This window comes from Sceloporus undulatus, chromosome 4, assembly GCF_019175285.1.
Source record: "Sceloporus undulatus isolate JIND9_A2432 ecotype Alabama chromosome 4, SceUnd_v1.1, whole genome shotgun sequence".
Classification (NCBI taxonomy): domain Eukaryota; kingdom Metazoa; phylum Chordata; class Lepidosauria; order Squamata; family Phrynosomatidae; genus Sceloporus; species Sceloporus undulatus.
Genome location: NC_056525.1, coordinates 121,095,732 through 121,120,409, shown reverse-complemented (window position 1 = coordinate 121,120,409; position 24,678 = coordinate 121,095,732). Strand labels below are relative to the sequence as shown.

Here is a 24,678-nt window from a genome sequence, read left to right as displayed (position 1 = left end):
CCAATATGCATCTGAGGAAGTGGACTTAGGTATAGGAAAGCTCATGCTGCCAGTCCTTTTCTTGCAGTGAGTCTAAAAGGGGCTATAGATCAAACAAGCAAATGTTTTGGCCAATCAGGAGGAGGCGAGCAGCGATTGGCTAAGGCTGCTGGGTGTGCTAGATTGGAATGGCCTGGCTGGCTGGCTGGGGGATGTAGTTTACGTTCTTCTACTTCGGACGGGCAAAGGGATGGAAGGGACTACTATTCCCATCAGCCTCTTGGCTAAAGGGGTGGGACTGAATGGGAAGGTATAATTCCCCATAAAGGGAAAGGGTTACCCAATGGGAAATTTGCAACACTTGCTGTCTGATTCATGATCCCAAGGCAGAGCAAGGGAAGGAGGTTGGACTGAGCAGAGCCCTCTGGTAGTGGGTAAGTAGCTGAGGGAGACAGTGCCCTGTTTCTTTGGGGTTGGTGCCTCACAGGGGATGTGATAGAGCAACTGTACAGCAGCAACCTGACTCCTGACTCACTGAGTAGTTTTAGTACTGTGCTCCCCAAACTGTGCTCTTTGAGTGATTTTGGACTCCAGCTCCCAGAATCCCAGGCTATTGGCCACCATAGCTGAGGCTTCTGGGAGATGGAGTCCAAAGGCTCTTAAAGTTTGGGGACTACTGGTTTATATGCTGCTTCATACTCCACTGAGGAATCTCTAAGCCAGTGGACCCCAAACTGCTCTTTAAGGGATTTTGGACTCCAGCTCCCAGCATCCCAGGCTATTGGCCAACATGGCTGAGGCTTCTGGGAGATGAAGTCCAAAGACTCTTAAAGGTCACAGTTTGGACATAGATCTAAACTGGAAATATTCTCAAATATAAACATATGTGCAAGACATATTTAATGGAGTCCTTCCTTTTCTCTTCAGTTCTTCTGATATTTGCTTGTGTTATTTTTACTCCAGAAAGTAGCAAAGAAAACATATTATCTGCATAATTATAGACTGAAAATCTAATTCAGATAATACTGTCATTTTTCCATTTATTTTTCTGTTTAAAAAAAAAACATATCAAGGCTTCCCATTCTCTCTTAAAAACTCTCTAAAGGTCTTAATTTCAGTACATAGATGTGTTAATTGATCTGTTTGCATGAAGTCATATAACTTCATTAACCAGCTTTCATAGACTTAAATTTACTTCCTTAGCATCTGAATAATTAGACTGAAGTCTGGGAAAGCTCATGCCACCAAGTTCGTTCTTTCACTTAGTCTCAAAGGTGCTCCAAGAGCTCTCCAAGATGATGATGATGATGATGATGATGATATCCAACTGCACCTGAGGAAGTAGACTGAAGTCTATGAAAGCTCATGCTGCCAACCCCTTTCTTTCATTGAGTCTCAAAGGTGCTACAAGATCTCTCTACATACTGACTCTACAGACTCACACAGCTATATCTTTGGATTCTACCATAGTTGAGTAGTTTTGTGAGGCACTGAGCCTTCTCCATCATGATTTGTCTGCATTTCGGGATTTATTCCCACGTACATTTTCCAAACCTCTGCTCTCATGCTTCCAAGGCTGCTTCCAGACTGCAGAAATAATCCAGTTTGACACTACTTCAACTGCCATGGCTCTATGCTGTGAAATTCTGGGATTTGTAGTTTGTTGTGGCACCAGAGGTCTCTGACGGAGAAGGCTAAACATCTCTCAAAACTACAATTCCTAGAATTCCATAGCACTGAGCCACGGCGGTTAAAGTGGTGTCAACCTGGATTATTTCCGTGGTGCGGAGGCAGCCTTAGTCATATTTCAGTATAAAGCGGCAGCCAAAGCAGCCTCCTTGGCATCTTTAAGAGAACTTGTTTGCTTCTGGAGAAGCTTTCCTGCACTTCATCTGAAGCACACTGTTGATTCATATTCAACTTGTGGCCTATTAGGATTCCTAGATCCCTTTTGCATGTGGTCTTGTTAAGCCTATTGTCCCCCAACCTATATCTATGCATTTCGTTTTTTCACCCTAAGTGCAGTACTTTACATTTCTCCCTGTTGAAATTCATTTTGTTAGCTTTGACTCAGCTTTCTAATCATTTTGAATTTTGCTTCTGTCTTCTGGGGTTTTAGCTACTCCTCCTAATTTGGTGTCATCTGAAAATTTGATAACCATGCCCTCTATTCTTTTGTCCAAGTCATTGATAAAGGTGTTGAATAGCATGGGGCCCAGGACAGAACCCTGTGGTCATCGCCCTATTTTTGTGGAAATAAGTTCATGGAGTTGTTTAATGAAGCTCTTTGAATCTAAGTGGTCTTGTTTATCACTGAAACACTTGTTCTTGTTATGTGTATCTTGTATTGATTCCAACGAGAGCCAACATGGTGTAATGGTTTGAGCATTGATGTAGAACTCTGGTAGACTGGATTCAGTTCCCCACTTGGTCATGGAAACACACTGGGTGACCTTTGGCAAGTCATACTCTGTCCGCCTCAGAGGAATGCAAGAGCAAACTCCCTTGGAACAAATCTTGCCAAGAAAACATTGTGATAGGTTCCTCTTAGGGTCTCCATCAATTGGAAATGACTTGAAAGTGCTTAATAAAAATTGGTTCCAATGAATGATTGTAACAGCTAAGCATTCTGCTTGAAAGACTTAGATATTTTGGTTGTTGTGGACTTTGTCTGCAAGGCTTTATTATTAACTGAAGTTATTTAACACGTATTTTTTTTGTCTCAAGCAGGTCGCCCCAGTTGCTTCATGGCACCCCAAAAGAAGCTTCAGGGCCTTGTGGCAGCCACCATCACTCCGATGACTCAGGATGGGTAAATATTACCTTGGCCCTTAAACAATGGCAGTGGTGTTTGGTGGGCTCAGAAGTTAATAACATTGAAATGAAAGTCAGGCTATCATTTCCTTCATCACCAATAGGCAAATCTCTTTAAAACAAAGTTAAAGTGGCTTTCAAAATGGCAATTATTAACCAGTTCTTTTAGATGTTACCAACATGGTTCTAAGTTTCTCGGAGCAGGGTTTTGACATACACTGCTACACACATACGCCTCCACACACTTGTTATGTTCCTTCAGGTCGACCTGGACTTAGGACTGCCCTGTCATAGGGTTTTCTCAGCAAGATTTATTCAGAGAAGATTAGCCAGAGTTTACCTCTAAGGTTTACAGAGTGTGACTTGCCCAAGACCACCCAGTAGGTTTCACATATAATATCACCCAGTAGGTTTCACATATAATATCTAAAAAACCAATAATAGATATATGTAGTGTGTTCAAATGAGAGAGAGAGAGAGAGAGAGAGAGAGAGAGAGAGTCATTGGAAGAACTCAGTGTCTCTGTGTAGGTTTTCATGCACATGGATAACATTAATAATTCAACCCAGATTCCAAAGAGCCACAGAATTAGTCATCCATTCAAGGGGCTTTGGATTCATGTTTCTTAAACAGGAACCAGTTGACTCCGGGCCTAATGTAGCTTTTGAAACTGAGCGGTTTAACTGATCTGTATGCCCACTGACTCCAAATACCAGCAAGATTTTTAGTCCCCTTCCCTGGTTGTGAAGAGCAAACCACATCACAAATTTCTTTCAAACTACAGTGGACCCCTGGTATCCACTGGGGTTTAGTTCCATGATCCCTGTGGATATCAAAACCTGTGGATGCTCAAATCCCATTAAATACAGTGGTATAGTAAAATTGTGTCTCTTATATAAAATGGGGAAAGAAAGGTTTGCTTTTTGGAATTTATGTTTTTTGGAATATTTTCAAATCATGGATGGTTAAATCCATAGATAAAGAATCCATGGATATTCAGGGCCGACTGTATCCTTCAGTGAATGGTATATTAAAGCATATTGGACAAAGTTGACTTTGGCCTGAGACTGTAAAGCAGTGTTGGGAATGATGCAGTTTCCTAGATGTTACTGTGCTCAGCTGACCTACCCAGCATAGCTAGTGATGAGGAATGCTGGAAGCTTCAGTCTACAACATATCTGGGTTGCATAATTCCCACCCTTGCTGTAAGGATCTTTTCTTAAGCAAGCATAAATGTTGAGAGCTACTGAATACAGATTAGATAAACCTTAACTGTTAAGGGTGTATACTCAGAATCGTTTGCATGTTAAACCTAAAACCAATCAGTGGACCATGAGGATTCTATCAACGAAAGAAAAAAGTAGATTGCACAAGAACAAGGTTGTTCTGCAGCTGAAACGCACCACAGAGATAACTGTTCCTGTTCCTGATTAACAAAAAGCACATTCATTCTGATTCCTGTACTGTCTGCCTCTTGTTCCGGAGGCCTTGCACAATACTGAAAGGGGCAGCTCCTGCATCTGTTGGGGAAGAAAATAGCAATGTTTTTGAGCTTCTCAAAAATATGTCTTTAAATAAGTATCTTTCTGCTAGATTGCTTCAGTCAGCAAGTGGTACAAAGCTTACTGACAATTCCATGTTCTCACTATGAACTGCAAGGTAACTTTGGAGCAGAAAAAAATATGAGGTAATCATTTGGACCAGGGCATTTTTATATGTAAACGCACATGAAATGCACATGGAAAAGAAGTTGGCTGGGTGTGAGAATGTCTTCCCAATTGACACTAAATGAGAAATGGAAAAACAGAAAGGCTTCCTCATTTAGTTTGCTTTTGCCCAATATGAAGTGCCAATAAGCCCTCAGAAAATGGAGTTTTGTATTCCTCAGCTGATGACAAAACCTGGTGACACCATTAGGAAAGTGTTTTCCTATTGCTCAGTAATAAGCCTATAGTTAGAAAGCTTCCCTGCCATATGAAATATGGAGAGCTGGACTACAATGAAGTGTTAGAGATAGCTTGGTAGGATTTGTTTGGCTGTTGAAGATAGTGTTACTTTTTTGTGTAGTGGTCGACTTTTCTTTTGTCTTGCTTTTGTTTCTTGTTTTGTCTGACACCTAGGAAAACTGGTGAGCAGAAACGATCGTACAGCGGACCCTCTACATTCGCTGGGATTAGGGGCACATGGTCACCGTGAAATTGGAAAAAAGCAAATAAAAATACACTTGTTTTTACTTGAGAGAACACCTCTCTAGGAATCTCTAGGTCCTCCAGGGTAACTCAGTGGTCAACATCTGCCAGACGTTGACCATAGAATTGCACTAGAGGACCTACAGATGCCTAGAGAAGTGTTCTCTCTAGGAATCTTTCTGTCCTCCAGTGTGACTTTTGGTAGAAGTTGACCATAGACTCACACTGGAGGACCTAGAGATTTCTAAAGAGAACATATGAATCAAATCCGTGAATAATCAAAACCGCAAATATGCAGGGCTGACTGTAGTGTGATATGAATGTGAACACTACAATGGGCAAAGTCTTCTTATCATCATACTCCTTTCACCTTCTTAAGGGAAAAAGTGATCTGTCTGTTCCTACAAAACAATAGTAAAGGCTTACTTTTCCTACTGCCTTGTCTAGTTTTTTATAAATGTTGTAAACACCAATGAATGGGAGAGCCAGTATGGAAGAACTGCTTTCCTCAAGGAGCTTGGAAATGTTATAGCTCCCAGTACAGTATCCGACAACCAGCATAGGGACTGGGGGGATTTTAGAGGTTTTTTTTTAATCCAAGCTCTAAGAAATCTTTGCATCAGATCTGAAGTGCCACAAAATCTCAAAAGATCAAATCAAAATTAGAAAAAAAAAATATTGCTTAATTTGAATAAGTATTGGCTTGTTTTTATAAAGTCTTTTTACTTTCATTAATATATTGAGAGGGCTATTAGAAGCCAATTGGAGCTTTCCCAAATTACTTTGTGCTTTGTATCGGTGGTAGAACAAGGAAAGATAGCTCTGCATCTCAAGTTCAATTTGTAAGATGTTACTTACAAGAACAATTTTCTTATATCTTGCATTCCTTTCTTTCAGGGAAATTAACTTCTCTGTGATTGGCCAGTATGTTGACTACCTGATAAATGAGCAAGGCGTTAAAAATGTATTTGGTAAGATGTTGCTTATAACATGTTCTCTAAGGAATTCCATTTGCTTCGGTACAAATAGTCTTTAAACTTTTCTTGCTCAGAAATGGGTACACAACACATCAATGACTTAATAAACTGGAATGTTAATAAACAGTGTGCTGGTACATGCTGTCTACTTACTCCCATTTTAGCGCCCCCCTCCCCCTTTTCATGAGTGGGTAAACTAACACTGGGAAAAGAAGACTTTTATGTGATGTCTGAACCTCAGATCCTAGCACCCAAAGAAACCAACTATAAGCCACCAACCCTGCTTTAAGGATGGCTTGCAATATTGGGTTGTTTGGGTGCAATAAAGATAATCAAGGGTTTTGACTTTGCACAAAACCCTCTTGTTTTTTTTCCATGAAGAATGCCTAAAAAGGGAGTGAATAAGCTCAGTGGTTTATTAAGCAATAATTAATGGTTTGAAGGAATATTGTAAACACAGTCAATCGTATACTCAGTAGATTACATATACAATGAAGTGGTTGTACTATTTACTGAGTAGTAAATGGTACTCAAACTTTGCAATCATTTATCCTTCTAAAGTGCTATAAACCACTCTAGTCCCAGACAACCATTATTATTATTATTATTATTATTATTATTATTATTATTCTGTTTATTTATATCCTGCCTTCCTCCCAGTACAGGGACTCAAGGCAGCTAACAAATCTTAAACCGTACAAGTTAAAACAGTATAAAACATTAAAAATACAAAGCTTAAAAAACAATTAAAAACATTACATTATTAAAATTTAAAACTCTTTAAAACAAAAACAAAGCAGCATCCATGTCATGCGAAGGCCTGGCTCATAAAATCATCTGCTGTCGGAAGTACAGCAGTGATGGACCCATCCTGGCCTCTCTAGGGAGGAAGCTCCAAAGCCTGGGAGCAGCCACTGAGAAGGCCCTCTCTCTTGTTCCCACCAAACGCGCCTGAGAGGGTAATAGGACAGAGAGAAGGGCCTCTTTCAATGATCTCAGTATACTGGTGGGCTCGTACAGGGAGATATGGTTCTTCAAATAGCCTGGACCCAAGCTGTTTAGGGCTTTGTAGGTCAAACCCAGCACTTTGAATTGTGCCTGGAAACGGACTGACAACCAACTAAGCTATTGCAACAAGGGAGTTATATGCTCCCTTTAGCCAGCTCCAGTTAACAACCTGGCTGCAGCTCTTTGGAACAGCTAAAGTTTTTGAGCACTTTTCAAAGGCAGCCCCTCATAGAACGCATTACAGTAATCAAAACGGGATGTAACCAAGGCATGTACCACCATGGCCAGGTCTAACTTCTGCAGCAGCAGGTGAAGTTGGTGCACAAGTTTTAGCTGTGCAAAGGCACTCCTTGTCACCATTGATACCTGGGCTTCCTGGCTCAATACTAAATCCAGAAGTACCCCCAAACTATGAACCTGAGTTTTCAGGGGGAGTGTAACCCCATCTAATCCATGCTTTACATTATGCCAGAAAGCATGAAAGGTGGTATCAGTAGCCAAGTGTGACTCAAGAAGACATTCCAAAGATATTACACCATGAATGAAAATAGAAAACCTCTATTTTGTAGCCACTATCTAATCTCTGATGGTGGAGGCACCTAATGGAGGGCTTCTGAAAGTGACCTTAACTGATGGACAGACTCAGAAGAAGAAGAAGGCATCTCTTCAGGTTCCAAGTCATTTATTGCTTCAGGAATTGACAAGAGCTTTTTGACTCTGAGCTAGGGAATGAGTTGGCAGCTGGTAAAGCTGTTCAAGAAGGTGGCTGTAGACTCTGAATGATTGGACATATCTGTGATAGGGGTCTGCCTAGTTGGACACCTGTGAGGGTCCACAAAACTGAGGAAACAGTGCCATATCGTTCACATGCTTTAGGCTCTTCTTCTGGATGGTTGTAAAGGCTGAATCCAGAGAGAGGGGTGAAATCATTGAAACAGTGAGGACAGAAACACATAGATAGACCCCCTTAGAGAGAAAGGGGAACCCGCTGGAAACATCATGCCCAAGACCTCCAGAGCTGTTGCTGATCTTCAGCTGAATCCTAGTTTTATACTTGATTTCTCACCCAAGTAAAACCCGAAACATATTCCTGTAAGGGGATACAGAAATCGGGTTGCAGAAGATTTTAAGCCCCTCACCAGACTATGGTGGGATACAGACCGCCGGCACCTTGCTATGCTCCGTGAGGGAGCTGCAGCGGACAAACCATGCGGCTCCATCACGGAACAGAAAGAACCCTTAAAAAGCGGGTTCTTCTTGCAGCGCATTTGTAACGCTGCAATGCGCCAATGGCGCACTTGTGGCATCACAATGATGCCGGGACATGCGGACGCTAAGCATCCGTCGTGTCAAAATGGCGGCGCCCGTGTAGATAGGGTGCCGCCATTTTGCCGCCACCAGTACATACTAGGCTAACCCTAGTATGTACTAGGGTTAGGGAGCGCCTGAATGGTGAGCGCTCTCTAACCCTACTGCCGCTGCCACCATGCTACATTTTGCTGGTCTGTATCCCGCCACTAATTCCAGAAGACTTTGAGGAAGCCACAACTATTTCACCGGCATAAAAGTCATATAGGTCTGTAGCATGGGCTTATTAATTGTTGTTTGGAAGGTGCCTTAATAAATCCAATAATAGCAGACAAGCATTCCTGGAAATAACTTGTCCATCACTATCTTTCATCTTGCAGATATTGCAAAGTACTGTGAGCTAACTTAGATCAACTCTTCTTGGATCAAGTGGCCCAACAGTGCGGTCAGACAAAAGGTCAGGCACAAACTGAATGTGCACTTAGGTCCATGCCCTTGGACTTGGTGAAATATGCAAGGATTCCATGACATACACACATGCCATGCGGAAAGTGTTCCCAGCCTTAAGAAATCCGGACAGATAGCAGCTTAGGAGAAGAGCTCAATTCCCCTTAAAGTCTTTCAGCAACATATTAAGAAATTATCATTTTTAATGACATTACATTCTTCAATTGTTGGTAAAGCCAGCAATGCTTTGTTGATTCATATCATTATTATTATTATTAACCTTTATTTATGAAGCGCTGTAAATTTAAACAGCGCTGTACATGCAATCTTTTTAGTTAGACGGTTCCCTGCCCTCGGGCTTACAATCTAAAAAGACATGACACAGAAGGAGAAGAGAGTGGTGGAGGGAAAGGGTAAGAAGGACATTGAGAAACTGGAGCGTGTCCAAAGGAGGGCGACTAAAATGGTAAAAGGTCTAGAAACCATGCCCTATGAGGAACGACTTAGGGAGCTGGGGATGTTTAGCCTGGAGAAAAGAAGGTTAAGAGGTGATATGATAGCCCTGTTCAAATATTTGAAGGGATGTCATATTGAGGAGGGAGCAAGCTTGTTTTCTGCTGCTCCAGAGACTAGGACCCGAAGCAATGGATGCAAACTGCAGGAAAAGAGATTCCACCTCAATATTAGGAGGAACTTCCTGACAGTAAGGGCTGTTCGACAGTGGAACAAACTCCCTCGGAGTGTAGTGGAGTCTCCTTCCTTGGAGGTCTTCAAGCAGAGGCTGGATGGCCATCTGTCGGGGATGCTTTGATTGTGATTTCCTGCATAGCAGGGGGTTGGACTGGATGGCCCCTGTGGTCTCTTCCAACTCTATGATTCTATGATTCTATGATTCTATGATTCTAGGTCCAGCAGTTCCTCTCTACCTCCAAGGCCTGGACCAAGGCAGATGGACTGGAGGGAGGGCTTGGCTTCATAATGGATGGTTAATCATTTTCCAGGGAATATCATCATTTTTCTATCCTACGTAGTCTACCAGACACAAGAATGAATAATAAAAATAGAACAAAGACATCCAAATTACAAAGTCACTTGACAAAAAATGATTACACCCCAGGTCTTAGTAGTTAATATTACCAAACTTCCAGATAATGGAAAGACTTGGATTAAAAGTGTCTTAATTGGCCACCTGAAAAAGTCAAAGGAATTAGCCAAATGGGTCTCTCTGATGCTTCTTCCAAAAATTAAAATTAGATTTGCTGTGTTCTATGATGTGTATCTTGGCAGGCAATAAGATGTGAAGAAGTTTTTCATCTAAACTGAAAAAAATTATTCTGTCCTTCCAGTGCATGTTAAATACTTTTTAAAAAACTTTGGTAACAGTGAATGGAACCACAGGGGAAGGCCTGTCGCTGAGCATTCAGGAGAGGAAACAGCTGGCGGAGGAATGGGTGGCCCAGGGCAAAGATAAGTGAGTAACTCTAGGAGAATAATTGCTGTATTTTGCAAAACATGTAATTCAAAAATGGCCTGTCTAAGCAAAGACACATTGTGCAGTCTGTATTCTCAGTTCCCACCTGCCTTCCCTCTTCACCTTCAAGTGTTGCGTATAAGTCAGAATATTTCCAGATAGAGGGTTTCTTACACAAGATGTTGTGCAACTATACCTTCTTTTTCTCCATAACAGATTTTCCATGGTGAGAGAAAAGAGAAGTGCAGTGGTAGAAAAGGGAGGATTATTAGTAAGCTGGTCACATTCAAAGAAGAACAAGGCTCTTTGTGCAAAAGAGGGAATTTCTGAAGATGTAATTGGCAATGAGAAACTATGATTGCTGTCCTCTCTTCTTTTGGGACCCCGACCTATTTTGCACTTGGGTTCCTAGCTATGAGTAGAGAGAGGATGGTGTTGTCTGAAGTCCCCTTAAAATTCTGTAAAGGAGAGAGAAGCGGAAATTTGTGACAGAATCTTTCCTGGAACCACTGTTAATGTCTAGCTTAGTCATTAACTGATTCTCGGTTCGTTCCCATTGTTCACAGAAGAAGGAAAACAGGAAGTGATTACTTATTTAAACACATTCTATCTTTTTTTCCTAAAATTATTTCCTGTAGGCTGAAAAATGGGAGGAAAAGAGGGAGAGCACGTGGGACAGGGGAGAATGTTGACCTTGCAGGACAGACTCTTCATCTGCCATCACTTTGGCCCAGAGACTAAAGGAAGACTCTGGTGTGAGAAGTAAAGCTCAAGAGTCTGCTCTGCTCATAAAGCTAAGGAGCCTGTGATTACACCACATAATTATATATCCCAATATTTGGTGTCTTTCAGGACACAAAACTTCTGAAACAGATGCTATCTTGATATTTTTTTTATTGATTCACGTGATGTTTCAAAGAAGAGGCTGTGGCACCTTGCAAAAATCAGAAAGGAAGATGTGATATGCACTTCCATTTGACCTACAAATGTTTGAAATCTGGGTTAAAAAACTGTTTCCTTTGTTACGTTTTCCATTTTATGATTAATCTTCCTCTTTTTGATTTATTTTTTTACCTAAATGTATATTTACCTGATACTTTTTATCAATGAATGTAGTCCAAAATATTAATTGCTGCTAGCCATGGGTCACTGCCACAGCATTCCATAGGTTTATTTCCTACATTTCAGCATTAATGATGCTAACTGGGAATGATGGGAGTTGTAGTCCAACACATCTGGAGAACACCAGATTATGGAAGGCTGATCTAACTGCATGTTAAATTCCATCCCCTTTCAACTAAATTGGGAGGGGTGACTTGAAAGCAACTAGGGGAGGTGCTAGAGCACCACAAGTCTTTCTTTGCGCCAAGTCTCCATGAAATGCATGTTACAGATGGCAATTCTGTGGGGCTGGAAACTGCTGAAAGGGTGATTTGTAGTGAAAAAAAGGTTGGTGAGGAGGGAGTTAAGTACCAGTGCTGCAGTGCTTCATTCATTCTCAATTGCCCTCAAACAACTTTTCTATTAAGTTCATGCATTCACAAACACAGCTGCATAAGAGTGTAATAGATCCATCCTGCTCCGGCTCAATTACATGAGTTTCGGTCTAGTGGCATACCTGACCCTGACAAACAGGAGGCTACATGCTATAAAACAAGCACTTTGAAATGTGTCAGTAATGCTGCCAGTATTATGACCACTCCTGCCACATGTTTCACTATCTGCCAATCAAAACCATAATTATTTTCCTTTTTCGGCAGACTTGATCATGTGATAGTTCATGTTGGAGCATTGAGTTTACCAGAATCAAAGGGACTGGTGAGTCTATATGCTAATTTTTTTCCTTGAGGTGGCTTTTATTTTTGCATAGGGCAATGATGGCAAACCTTTTAGAGATCGAATGCTCAAACTCAGTGGCGTTCCCACACCAGGTGTCACTCGGTGCTGGGGCAGGGGTGGGTTGAGGTGACGGACTTCCAGAGACAGGACTTCAAGAGTGCGAGACTTCCAGGGGAAAAAACACTCAAGGAAAAAATGAAGGACCTGAATAAATAAAAACTCAAAACACATAAACAAACAAAAGCCACTCATATAAATATTAAATCCATCCTTCTCAGCTCTGCTCAAAATGGAGGACCTTTTGGAATTCCTCCTGAAAAGGAGGAGGACCAAGTTTGGTCACCCTGAGCTAAAAACACCCACATAGATATAAAGCCAATCCATGCTTCTCAGCCCTGCTCAAAATGGAAGACGTTTTGAAATTCTTCCTGGACAGAAGTCTGAAAGAGAGAATAGGTCCAGGAAAGCAAGGACCAAGTCTGGTCACCCTGAGTCAAAAACACTCATACTCTCTCTGTGTGTGTGTGTGTGTGTATCCTCAAATCCCTTCAGATCTTCCTAAAATTGTTAGTTGTCTCCAGCATTGCTAAAACCCTCCTCTATTCCCGCCACCGTTTCCCTCCTACTCTTCCTCTTCCTTCCTCCTCCTCCTTCATCCCCGCTGCACTTGCCATGCCCCATCCTCCTCTTGTTCTCCTTTCTCCTCCCTTATCTTCTTCCTATTCTTCCCCTGCCACTACCTGCCATGTCCTGTCCTCTATCCCCCCTCCTCCTTTTTATCTAGGCTGGCGGGAAGATTGAGGATCATGGGCTTGCCTTCTCACTGGTTCAAGCAGAATGGGGGTGGGAGCACAAGGGCAGGGATGCAGAGGGAGCAGCACTGCTCAGACTTAAATACAGGAGAGGCTGATGTAAGAAGAGGCCCTAATGTTAAGAATGAAAAGGGAATTGACTGAAAAATCTAAGTCCTTCTACCACAGAACTGTTTGCCTGCCAACTGGCTCTCCCCTGGATCAGTTCACATAATTCAAAATACATGCATGGGAGCCACATGGAAAGATCCTCAAGCCACAGAGTTTGGAAATATTTCTTTTGCACTGCAAATCCCAGATTTCCCCAGATTCTGGGAGTTATAACCACCAAAAGTAATATATGCCAGTGGAGTCACTAGGAGAGGTGTGGTGGTGTGGCCTGCACCAGGTGACACTCCATAAGAGGGGTGTCCCCTGATATGGCTGTCCTCCCACTGGGGGGGAGGGATGAGTGTGCTCACCCCTTTTCCTTTGCTACCGGGGCGGTGGTCTCCACATGAAGAGGATGACACCACCATGACAAGCAACAAGGCAGAGCGTGCCCAGTCCTGATTCCCCATGGAGGCAGTGGCAGTGTCCTCATGGGAAGGCTGCCACCACAGTGGCAAAAGGAAAGGGATGAGCATAGCCTTTTGATCCCACTCCCTAGCAGCCGCACTCCTCAGGATGCCACTGATATATACAAGTTCTGCAATAGCATGATCCAGAGGCTGTGATTTTCCCTGGTAATATTCTTTCGGTCTCCCCACATACTTGAACTGTAGGAAAACCTGCCAACAGCCCTGTGAAAACAGTTTTAGTAATGGAAATGTGTATTGTTTGCTCAGACTGTATTTGTGAAACAGCAGAATACAACAAAAAAAAACAGGTGGGCAGTGCTTTGGGACATAAGAATAAAAGAAATGGATGAACAGTTAATATTTAAACATGTTTATTTAGGACTGTACAAGTGTTCTGTGATATTCAAAAGTTTACACATTTGTGTCATCAGTATCTGGTCTAGTATAAGTCACTTGATTCCTTTTGTGGAGCACTATCATGACAGAGGCCTTTACCGCCATAAATATACTGTATGTTTTGATTTCTTTCCATTCCACTAATTTCAGGCCAGGCATGCGGCAGATATAGGAGTGGACGGCATAGCAGTCATTGCCCCTTCCTTCTTCAAATCAGTGAATAAAGGTTAGTACTTCACTTAGTCCTACTTAATTATTTTTTCCCCTTTTCAGCCATAGGATAGGTAGGCTTTCAGGACTAACATGCCAGATTGTATCTGCACATGACCATAAAACCTCATGGTGCATGGACAGTTTCTGATAATTGATGCAAAAATCATATTTTGTCATCACCTCCTCAATTACCCTCTTCAGATCTCAGAGGTAGGGTTCTGCTTATTCCATGACAGTGTAGACAAGCTGAAGAACATCATATTAGGTGCAAATTCTATTTTCTGAAAATCTCTGCTTTGATTTAATAAAAAAATTATATTTCTAGCTATTACAGTTTATGCATTTTCCTTGGGAGTGAATAGGCAATGCCTTGTGAAAGTTTGGATACCAGTGGAGTGATTAAACAAGAATTCTAGAGCAGAAGATATGCCTCCCATAGCTTCTTAAATTCTGCAAGATGAGCATGATGAATTTCCCCACCTCCAATCATCTATTTATACTTGGTGACCTCCTGAAACCAGTTGATTTCCTTGCCTTCTCTCTTTCAGATGGACTAGTCGCCTTCTTGCGGGAAGTTGCATCTCAAGCTCCTGGTATCCCATTCTATTATTACCACATCCCTCGCCTAACTGATATAAAAAGTAAGTTCTCATCCAGACCATCCTAGTTAATCTTAGAGAAATGCCAAAACCAGACTGTTCTGCTTTTACTTGTTTGTTACATTTATATTCATTTGTATGAGGTATTTCTAGCCATCAAAGCCAGCTGAGCAACTTACAGAGATAAATAGCATGAGAGTGCCTGCCTTTGGGCTTAGAGTCTAACTTTAAGATAAGAAACACAAGGAATAGGATGATGAGGGAAGAGGAAAAAAATAAGTTCAAGTTACAGCTCTTACAGTAAGCAACTGGACTGCAATTCAGATAGTCGACTGAAATGACTGCTGCTAGGTGCCAGTTAAGGAATGGTCAAAAATGGATTGTCTTTCAGCAGAGACAATGGAATAGCTCTGTAGTTCCTGTCTCCCTTTGCTTTTCATTGTCTTGTTCTCTGCCAAGTCAACTCTTTAGTCACCATTTCATTTACACTGAAACCTGGTAGCATTCAAGTAGTTCCTTTGCAGTGAGTGGCTTGTGAGGAGTCATGTGTTCTGAGCACCTACTTTATCTCTACTTTGGCTCTCACAATGGTGAAGTTGACATATATGAGGTTCCCAAGAGATCTGGCTACTGTCACCCCCAGACCCAGCCTATTAACACTATTGCCTACCTTCAGCCTATGACTAGGCAGTCTTGTTTGAAGTCTACAGTTGTGGGCATACTTACTTCTAAGTAAGCCCAGTTTAATTCTGCAAGGCTGACTTCTGAGTAAACTTACATAGGACTTACATAAGGGGTGGTCAGGCCAGACTCAAAACTTATGAGGCAGAGACTTCTAAAATATTAATAAATAATTATTCCAGCAGAGCTGTGTCTGGGGGAGACAGTAGTGACTAGTTTCATATATGGAATTAATGTGGAAATAATATTGGTAAATAACTAATACACTTCTGTTTTTCATACTTTTACCTTTGCCAGAATTACTGTGACTTTATTTTCCTGGTCTGTCTACAACTTATATACCAATTTTGAATTAGTTGTAACTTCATAATTCCACCAAATAATCTTAGAAATTGTAGCCTGGGGATGTTGAGAATACAAATTGGCTTCCTTTGTCCTGTTCAGGGACTATAATTCCCAGAAATCTTGATCTGAAGCAAGAGGGGAAAAATATTCTAATTTAAATTGACAATACTGTATATTTTAAAGTCTATTTCTTATAATGTGTTGTTTTCATGGAATTCATTGCCTCCCATAACCATGGGAAATGGACTTTCTGGGGTATCTTGCCAGGTTTTGCAGAATAGATTTGCGACTTCTATGCCATAATGTTTGCGAGCAATGGTATGTGTACTTTCCTGAGGAAATCTGGATTATTCAAATGTTGTCATTGTGGCCCTTTCAATGCAGTTTGCGTCAACGAGCTGCTAGATGGGATGATAGAGCATATCCCCAGCTTTAAGGGGGTGAAGTTCAGTGACACAGACCTCTTGGATTTTGGACAGTGTGCAAAGAAAAATGATAAAGGCCAATTTTCACTTCTCTATGGTGTGGATGAGGTAAGCCTTTCTATAAGAGTAATATGCAGCAAATGCAAGGAGATATACCGCAATTACTGTAGGCTAAGACTAAGATCATATTCACTGCTTAGAGGAACATAAAGTTCTACCAGCCTAATCACACTAGACACCTGGAAGATTATAGCCGCTCCTTCTTTTTCACTATGCAATGGCAGCCAGACAATACCAAGCCACCTTTACCCTATCTCCTGATGATCAATCACTGACCATTGGGCAGAGCTGTAACATGGTATAATCCAGCTGCCACTGAGCAGCCATGGGAGAAAAAGCAGCCATTGGTCTCTTTTGCTCTGGGAAGTCTGCCCCCATTTCTCTGACTGAGCAATGGCAGCCGGCCAACACCAGATGCATTTCTGCTTTCTCATCCCAGCACCCAGCATACCTCTTTGCAGAATGCCTGAAAAAGTATTTATACTAGCATAAGCTGCAGTGACCCCAGTGTAAATTACCAAGAGGATTACAGCCCCAATATAACACATGAGTATTTTCAACCTGTCCTGTAAAGGATCTGGGAATGTCTCGTCCCCTTCCTGAAGTCTTGCCTCCCGGGGAATTCTAACCTGCTTTGCTTGCCTTCCCAGTTGGGAATGGAAGGGAACAAGGAATTTTTACTGTTATTTTCAATCATAGATATAGCAGTATAATTCTCTACCCACCTTGCACATATTCTACATTGTGAAGATGAATGGGGCAGGGGAAATTCTTTTTACTACCTCTAATCAGAGATAGAGCAGATTAGGGCTGATCAGGGATAACAGGGATTCCTGTTAGCCGCCCTGATCGTGGGAAGGTGCGGGATATAAATAAAAACTTTATTTATTTTTTATTTATTTATCCCCATTCCGCTTGCACCCCCCATTGAGGAGAGTAACGTCAAGGACGCTCCTTGTTATCTCAGATTGCTGTTTGGAGATAACATGATGATTGCCTTCTGTTGCAAAGAGAAACAAAGATCCCCATGCTACTCTTTCAACAGAAGAAGTACATGGGTCTTGGGATGAAGGACCTCCATGTCAACCAACCCACTGGCCTAGTCTAAAAGACAATCCAACTGCCTGGACTGTTGTAATGGAACCACAAGATGGCTTCCTGTTAGTCGCTAAGGACATCCCTTGCTAACTGGATCTTACCACTTCATTTCCCAACCAAGTAAGAAGTAGGTATGTTCTAAATTTAGAGGCATGTTCCACTTGAGGAGCTTACCATCAATGGAGGTGAAAATTGCAATCTGGTAATTAGAGCAACACAGGACATTTCTCTGCTAGTCCTGGGGAGCCTCAGGCAGTGTTGGGTTAAGAAGAACCCAAAGAAAGAGGTGAGATAGATGCATACAGCTGTTGTGAATGGAGTGAAAATAGGAGGGGAAATGACCGAGGCAATTTCCTAGTCATCTGTATACAAGGTTTTGTATCTCCAAAGATTCCCTATGGAGGCAGGCAATATTACCTTTTTGGACTTGAGCTCCCAGAATCTCTGCACCATCATGGCCACTGGCTGAGATATTCTGGAAGTAGTAACCCTAAAGTATCATTTCCCCCTCTCCTGTCTTCTGTATGCCTTGATAATGACATCAAGTGAACTAATGGAAATATTCTGCAAGTGATTGTACTGGAATATCTTAATAGGATTCAAACTACAAGGAAATCAAACCTAGCCTTCTTGTTTTTCCCTAAGTAGCAACTCCTGAGTGCGCTGGTGATGGGAGCAACAGGGGCAGTTGGAAGGTCAGTTACTTTCTATCTTTTTCACATAGATCAGAGTGACTCCAGTAGTGCCAAATCTCCCATAGTAAAGAGAATTTCTGTCCCGTGTATTTCTGCTGCTGCATTTGGCCTCACACTCCTTTCATTTGTGCAGTTCAGTGTCAATTATGAGAAATTAAATTTGAGAAATATACAGGCTTTCTTTGTTTAGCATCTGTCCAATTTTTTCTTCAAATCCCAACCTGTTTTTACAGTTGCCTGTAGTTCTACTTTTTGCATCACCTTCCTTCTGTTCTCTGCAATTGGAGTAAATACTATTGTGAATAAAGGCAGGTTTAAGTATGCATGTTCAAGCTCCTTTCCCATCTTCTGATAACAGTTTGTGGTGTGTTTTTCTTCTTCTTTAAACTCATTCGGTGGTACCAAATATAGACTGGACATTGTAATTGCTCTGTAATGAGGGGATCACACACATATATTGGTCATGCTTGAGTCTTGTATATAAGTTAGTCTTAAATTAAGTTGTTTCTTGAATCACCTGGAGATACTGCCTGTTGTTAAGGGTGAGCATACTTGAGGGCCTTTTTGGGCTCTTTCTGGCAGCCTGCAGCAGTGTACCCAACAGCATCAGAAAGTTATATTTTGGGTGACTGGAGCTTATTCCCTGTCACCAAAACAGTGCCCTTGGTTTATTGCTCTTTGTGGTTGGGTCTCCACCACACTGCTACCATTGTCATTTTGGTAGCTCTGATAGTCCAAAATGTTTCATTACTCCTCATCATTTTCAAGGGGGTTTGAGGCCCTTTTTCTGATTTTTTTTGGGGGGGGGATATTTTAAAACATGGGGTTGAAAGTATTTCTTTCTCCTCTTTCCCTGCAGCTAGTGAGGATGAAACACTAATTGGTTTGGGGTTGGTAGGGAGACCAATAATTATAAATTTCAACTAGGATGAATAACTTTGTGTGGAAAGGCAGAGAGAGACATTTTGTGAGTGCACCAGACCTTCAAGACAGGTGTTTTCTGACAAACATAAGAACTGTGTGGACTTCCTAGGGCCAATCCAAGTAATGGCAGATACAGTATTGCGTCCCTGTAATCTTCCTTAAGAACTGAATGCCAATACAGAATTATTGGTCTGAATTTACAGATCCTGTAGGTGGGAGCTGGTGGGGGGGGGGAATCTAGTAGAGTAACAACATTAGGGTATCCTCTGTGTATCTGCGTGTGAAATTTCTACACTGGAAGGATAGGATTTGAACGATGTACTCTGCTTGCTGTAATCTAATTTTAATGATGGTACTGATATTTATTTAATGCTAAATTCTGTTTGTTGGTTTGTTGTCTTTTAGTACATATAACTACTTTGGCAAGACAAACAACTTACTGCTGGAAGCTTTTGCCAGTGGAGATCTTAATTCTGCACAAAAATATCAGGTACAATGTTTCTGACTCATGCTGATCTCAGTGTAGCATAAGATGCCTGGACACATTTTCCCACTCCTTTTTGTATATAGTGCTTATAGCATCCCCTGTAAGTTACAAGTATTTCTGTAAAAGAACTTTGAAACTACAGTGAATAATAACATTATATGGAATTTATTTATTCCTGCTACATCTGAAGGGCTACAGGCTGCTCTCCCCCGGCTCCTGTACTGAGGCCTTAGCACAGTGACAGGGTGATTATGGAGTTCACAGACCTCCAGGCCCCAAGATACTGTATCTGAAACTAAAACGACTTCAAAATGGTCTTGAAAGCTCAATGAGCTACACTTAAGAAATGGCAAGATAAACTTCCAGTGCCTGGTTCCAGTTAGCAGCTGTGTCCTGAAGTAATTGCAGTTTGGTCCAAAGCAATGCTATGTGCAGTATATCACAGTCTTCTAACTGGAGATCACTAAAATCTGGATAACCACAACCAGGCTGTCTCTGCCCAAGAATGGTGGCAGCTGCTAAAAGGAACTCTGTGACACAACTGGAGTTATAAGCCTCCCCCACCACACACACACACACACACACACACACAGAGTGAACCTGATCTGTTAGGCAGAGTGTGATACCATCCAGAACTGGCTGAATGCCACCTTCCTGTACAGCTTTTGCCTGGATCTAATCCATTACTGACTCCAAACACAGATTTACAATGAATTTGGCATAAAGGATGAGAGAGCTGAACCTCAACTGCATTGTGATAACACTTCATTCTCCAAATCCCCCTGTGATTTCAGTACCTTCATGTAGATGTCTAAAAACATATAAGCAGAAGACTGCTATGTGCCTTCAAGTCATTTTTTACTTATGGCAACCCTACAGTGAACCTGTCATGGAGTGTTCTTGGCAGGATTTGTTCAGGCTTGCCTTTGCCTTCCTCCAAGACTGAGAAAGGGTTTCTTACTCAGTCACCTAATGGGTTTCCATGGCAGAGTGGGAATCAAACTGTGGTTTCCAGAGTCATAGTCCAGTGCTTAAACAACTACACCATGCTGGCCCTTAAGGGCAAGATATAGCCAAGTAACTCTCACAAGGCTGAGCAATGTGGCGCATGCGTGCACCCCTTCCCATCTCAAATCTTCCCTCTTGTTAGGATCAGAATCCCTGTATTACAACAGCCTAAACAAAAGAAGTCATATTAAAAAACTAACTAATAATTTTATGTTGTCTTTCCTAGTTCTGTGTTCAAGATTTCCTCTACTTTGTTATTGCACAAGGTAGGTACAACAGTAGACTGAATGTTTCTCTGCCCCTCCTGGATTAAGTGATTCTGAATTCTGTGCAAGTTTCAGTTTCAATCACCCTCATATGTTATGAAAGACTCCATTCAACCATCTAACTCTTTTTTCTTTTGTAAAACTTTCCTCAGATACATATTTTGTCCCATTGTTGTGGAGCTTGATCCTGTTATTTCAAGAAATCTAGTCCGATTTCTTTTCATTCAGACTCTGACTTCCATTTTGAAATGCATTTTTATACTAATTAATTTTTTATTGAGAGATTATTGTAGCAATAACATCAATAACATTACAAATTAAAAATTGATTTACATAGGTGTAATTTAGCTACCATCTTGTTAACAAGAAAACAATGAGTACAATCCATTTGAGCTATTAGAATGTTTTGCGTTCCCATATATATGGATACAATTTAAAATTGGATCTCATATATATATATATATATACACACACACACACAGAGTCCTGTAACTGTTTGTAATAGCTTGCTCACTTAAATATAATTTAGGTAAACTGCAAATTAACAATGTTTTAATGAAAAAAATCAATGTGGAATTGGTTGAAATTTTAACAATATTGATTCCTCCTCAATGAGCATGTGTGATATGAGCATCCTCTGAATTTTGGGAGTACAGGCATACGTCAGTTAACAAAGTCTCTGTTTTGTTTTGTTTTTAAAAAAGCTCCTCTTTACAAAGTCTTTTTATGTCCACCAAAGTCCCCTTACTTGTTTGTCCTCTGGCTAGCTGGAAGGTTTTTTTTAGCAGCATCAGCATGTGGAGGATGATAAAGAAAGGCTGGAGAAAAACAGGTTGCAGCTATGTGTTCTGCAGTAAGCAATACAATAAAGCTTGAGTTGGGGAAGAATATGATTCTGCCCGAGTTGTTCCTACTATAGCTTTGTGTACCTGCCTATGAAAAGCAAAGTAATCAACAGGTGCTTCCAGAATCCCTCACTGAGCATGAGTAAACAGCACAAGGGGAAAGTAGATAGGTCTGCACCACCAGCTAATCCCAGGATGTTAAGAAATCATAAATTTTAGACACACACACACACACACACACACACACACATGGATACTTTTTGGAAGAAGCCTTGAAGTGGTCTCTAGAAGGTCCAAAATGTTTTGCTTTACTTATGCAAGGCTTCCCTGACCTGGTGTTTCATTTCCCATATACTGTACATAATGTTAGGTCCCATACAGACAGGCCAAAATAAAGCTGCTTTGGATGACTTTGGAGATATGCTTTTTAAATGATACAGGCATCTTAAGAGGCCAAAAGCTGCGCCAAACCTGTGCTCCAATCCTTAGGACTGGGGCATGGCTTTGGCACAGCTTCTGGCCTCTTAGGATGCATGCATCATTTAAACAGCGTACCTCCAAAGTGACCCAAAGCAGCTTTATTTTGGCCTGTCTGTATGGGGCCTTAGTTTTGAAGGAAAGCTTTGCTGAAACATATTGAATGCTCTCTTTTTGTGGTGGTGGTGTAACAACCTATCCCTATTTTCTCTATGTTATTTCTGCATCTGGTATCAAATTCTCTGTTAAAGAGGTCATGTCCCCTTTGTTAACTGAGGCATACCTGTACTATGGCATCACAAATATGAATTGATTAGTCCATAGACTGAATCTGTGCACTGCTATGAACTAAATCAGTAGTCTAAACCATTCCCACCTCTTTTTATGGGTCTATAATAGAGATTTAAACAGGAAAATGAACGTGAAAATCTTCACATTTGAAAAAATTTAGGGATGTGGGATGTGTGACCCAACAGCTGTTGTTGGATTGCAGTTCTCACTTTCTTTCATTAGCTGTGCTGTGTTAGGATTGTTGGAAGTTGTAGTCCACCAACACTTGAACACATTTTCCTCACCCCTGCAATATAAAAATTATTGTGAGCTTGCAGTTTCGTGATGGTAAATCATGTGTGTGTGTGTGTGTGTGTGAGTATACAGTCGTTTTGCATAACTGACTGTGAAAATGATGTAAGAGGAGGTGTTGTCTTTAAGAAGTGTATTTGTGCTTTTTACTTTTATAGGATTTGGGGTTCCACAGATCAAAGCAGTGATGAGTTTGGTTTCAGGGATACCAATGGGCCCGCCCCGACTGCCACTCTCAAGTGCCTCAGAGGAGTTTGTTCTCAAAGTAAAAGCCAAACTAGAAAGCCTAAAGAACTGTCCCTACACTTTACTTTAAGCAGCGACATGTGCAGCATGGTCCTGTATGACCGTTGTCTCCTAGAACTGAGTGCTTGAAATGAGATGGACATTGTGCCATCCATGAGATTGCTGGCTAATAAGTCTGGACTGGCTATCTTATCACGGATTGTAGAACAATATTTGCTAATCATTTCTATGTTGAAATCAAAAGAAACCAACTTGGTGTTGAAAATTGAAGAAAACTGTTTGGAGCAAATGAAGAAAAGAAATGAAATTTTTGAGTCCTTCCATACAAGACAAGATGAAGACCAATATAAACTACCAATATAAATTGGTAGATCTTATTATTGTTTCATAATTATAGAACTCAGAGGTTCAAGAATTGTTTTGATTATACAAATTCTTGAAACCTGCAAAATGTTTTTAAACCTTCCTGACCAGTGAAACATCCAACATCAGCCTTGACCAATCAGTGATGTTCTCTGTGATTGACAACATTTTCTTGGATAACTGTTTATTTGAAGGGGTGAAGACTGGAAAAAGATCATGGCACACTCCAGAATCAATTTGGTTCTAAGCGGACTGTTTCAGAGGGAATCCTAAACCTGAAACTTCACTTCAACTCTTCTTGCTGTGTATGTTTATTCAAAAGTACCGTAAATCTTTACTAAAGGAAATATAGTTTACTGATAACTTAGATTTTGAGCCTTTGAAAAACAAAGATAAGATTTTAATACAATTTTTTACTATGGACAATGTATAGTAGTTTTTTCTACACCTGCTGCCTTCCATATGCACAAGGCTGCAACAGGGGAAACTAAATGTGGTAGGGGGGTTGGTTTTCTCTGCATCAAGCATGAGCTAGATGACATTAAGAGGTGTGTCCATGGTCTGACCTCATAGATATGGACACACTCAGTTCTCCAGCTGGAGAAACCTGTGCACAACAAACCCACCAAGCACCATCACCCATTAGAGAAGACACCAGGTGGGTAAAGACTTTAGAAGCCATGTTGACCCTGCCATCGCAGTGCCAGGTGCTGGAGTGCACCTGTAGTCAGCACTTGGTTCTGGATGGTGGTCCTCTTGCAAACCCTTTGTTACCCAAGTTGCAAAGGTCCCAGAGCGCATCCACAACCACTATTTAATAGGGGGATTTTGATAGTCCAGTTAAAGCTGCTGAAAGGGCTTTGGGCAGATAAAAGCAGGGATCAAATCTTTATACGTATATCAGTTCCAAGAAACAGAATTCCAGAATGCAGGGTCCAAATTTAATTTTATTTGTATATCTAAGGGAATTGCCACTCACACAAACACACACACACACATATATCCAAGAACTAATGATATAAAAGGTGGTAGCAGACGCCAAATGACAATCTGGGCTACTGCTCTTTAGACCAGTTGAAATTCCTGAACATGTTAATCATAGAATCATAGAATTGGAAGAGACCACAAGGGCCATCCAGTCCAACCTCCTGCCATGCAGGAACTCTCAATCTTTCAAGGAAAAGAGGTCAGGGTAGTTCTACAGCAATGGTAGACTATGTATGGTCCTCCAGATGGACTGCAGCTCCCATCAGTCCTAACCCATGATATGTGTTCCAATCCAACAACATCCGGAGGGCAATGGCTTTCCCATTCTTGGTTTAATATTGGTCTAAGGGCTATACTCTCATCTCAAGGGAACCTGGGAACTATAGTATGTGAGAAAGACAGAGGATGAGGTTGGATTTGTATCCAACCAGGATACAAATAAGACATGTGTCATGATGGCCACAACCTTGCATCTTAAGGGGGAGTACAACATGCCCAGCACAGGCTGAATCTACGAAGTCGACAAAAGCTCATGCTGCCAACTTCTATCTTTCAGTTAGCCTCAAAGGTGCTATGA

At 41.3% G+C, this 24,678-nt stretch overlaps 1 protein-coding gene across 4 annotated transcripts; it reads left to right on the top strand.

Moving 5' to 3' along the window:
- The first annotated feature begins 264 nt into the window (after window positions 1-264).
- NPL (N-acetylneuraminate pyruvate lyase) lies at window positions 265-23,533 on the top strand. 4 transcript variants are annotated; one of them, XM_042465241.1, is made up of 12 exons: window positions 266-413; window positions 2,710-2,791; window positions 5,880-5,953; window positions 10,106-10,193; window positions 11,954-12,011; window positions 13,951-14,026; window positions 14,562-14,654; window positions 16,023-16,171; window positions 17,870-17,916; window positions 19,246-19,330; window positions 20,562-20,601; window positions 22,664-23,533. In XM_042465241.1, exons 2-12 carry the CDS (start codon window positions 2,727-2,729, stop codon window positions 22,819-22,821), a joined length of 933 nt encoding a protein of 310 aa, XP_042321175.1. In that variant the 5' UTR covers window positions 266-413; window positions 2,710-2,726; the 3' UTR covers window positions 22,822-23,533. The 4 variants fall into 4 exon arrangements, with proteins under 4 accessions (XP_042321177.1, XP_042321175.1, XP_042321178.1 ...); XM_042465242.1 differs by having other exon boundaries at window positions 292-413; window positions 2,707-2,791; XM_042465244.1 differs by lacking the exons at window positions 20,562-20,601; window positions 22,664-23,533 and having other exon boundaries at window positions 17,867-17,916; window positions 19,246-19,329.
- The last annotated feature ends 1,145 nt before the right edge of the window (window positions 23,534-24,678 follow it).

Bases quoted from the DNA above. Each gene is read 5' to 3' on its own strand.
- NPL (XM_042465241.1), top strand. From the start codon at position 2,727: ATGGCACCCCAAAAGAAGCTTCAGGGCCTTGTGGCAGCCACCATCACT. The intron at 14,027-14,561 runs GTTAGTACTTCA...TCTCTCTTTCAG, and splicing joins CTTCAAATCAGTGAATAAAG to ATGGACTAGTCGCCTTCTTG. The intron at 20,602-22,663 runs GTAGGTACAACA...TTACTTTTATAG, and splicing joins CTACTTTGTTATTGCACAAG to GATTTGGGGTTCCACAGATC.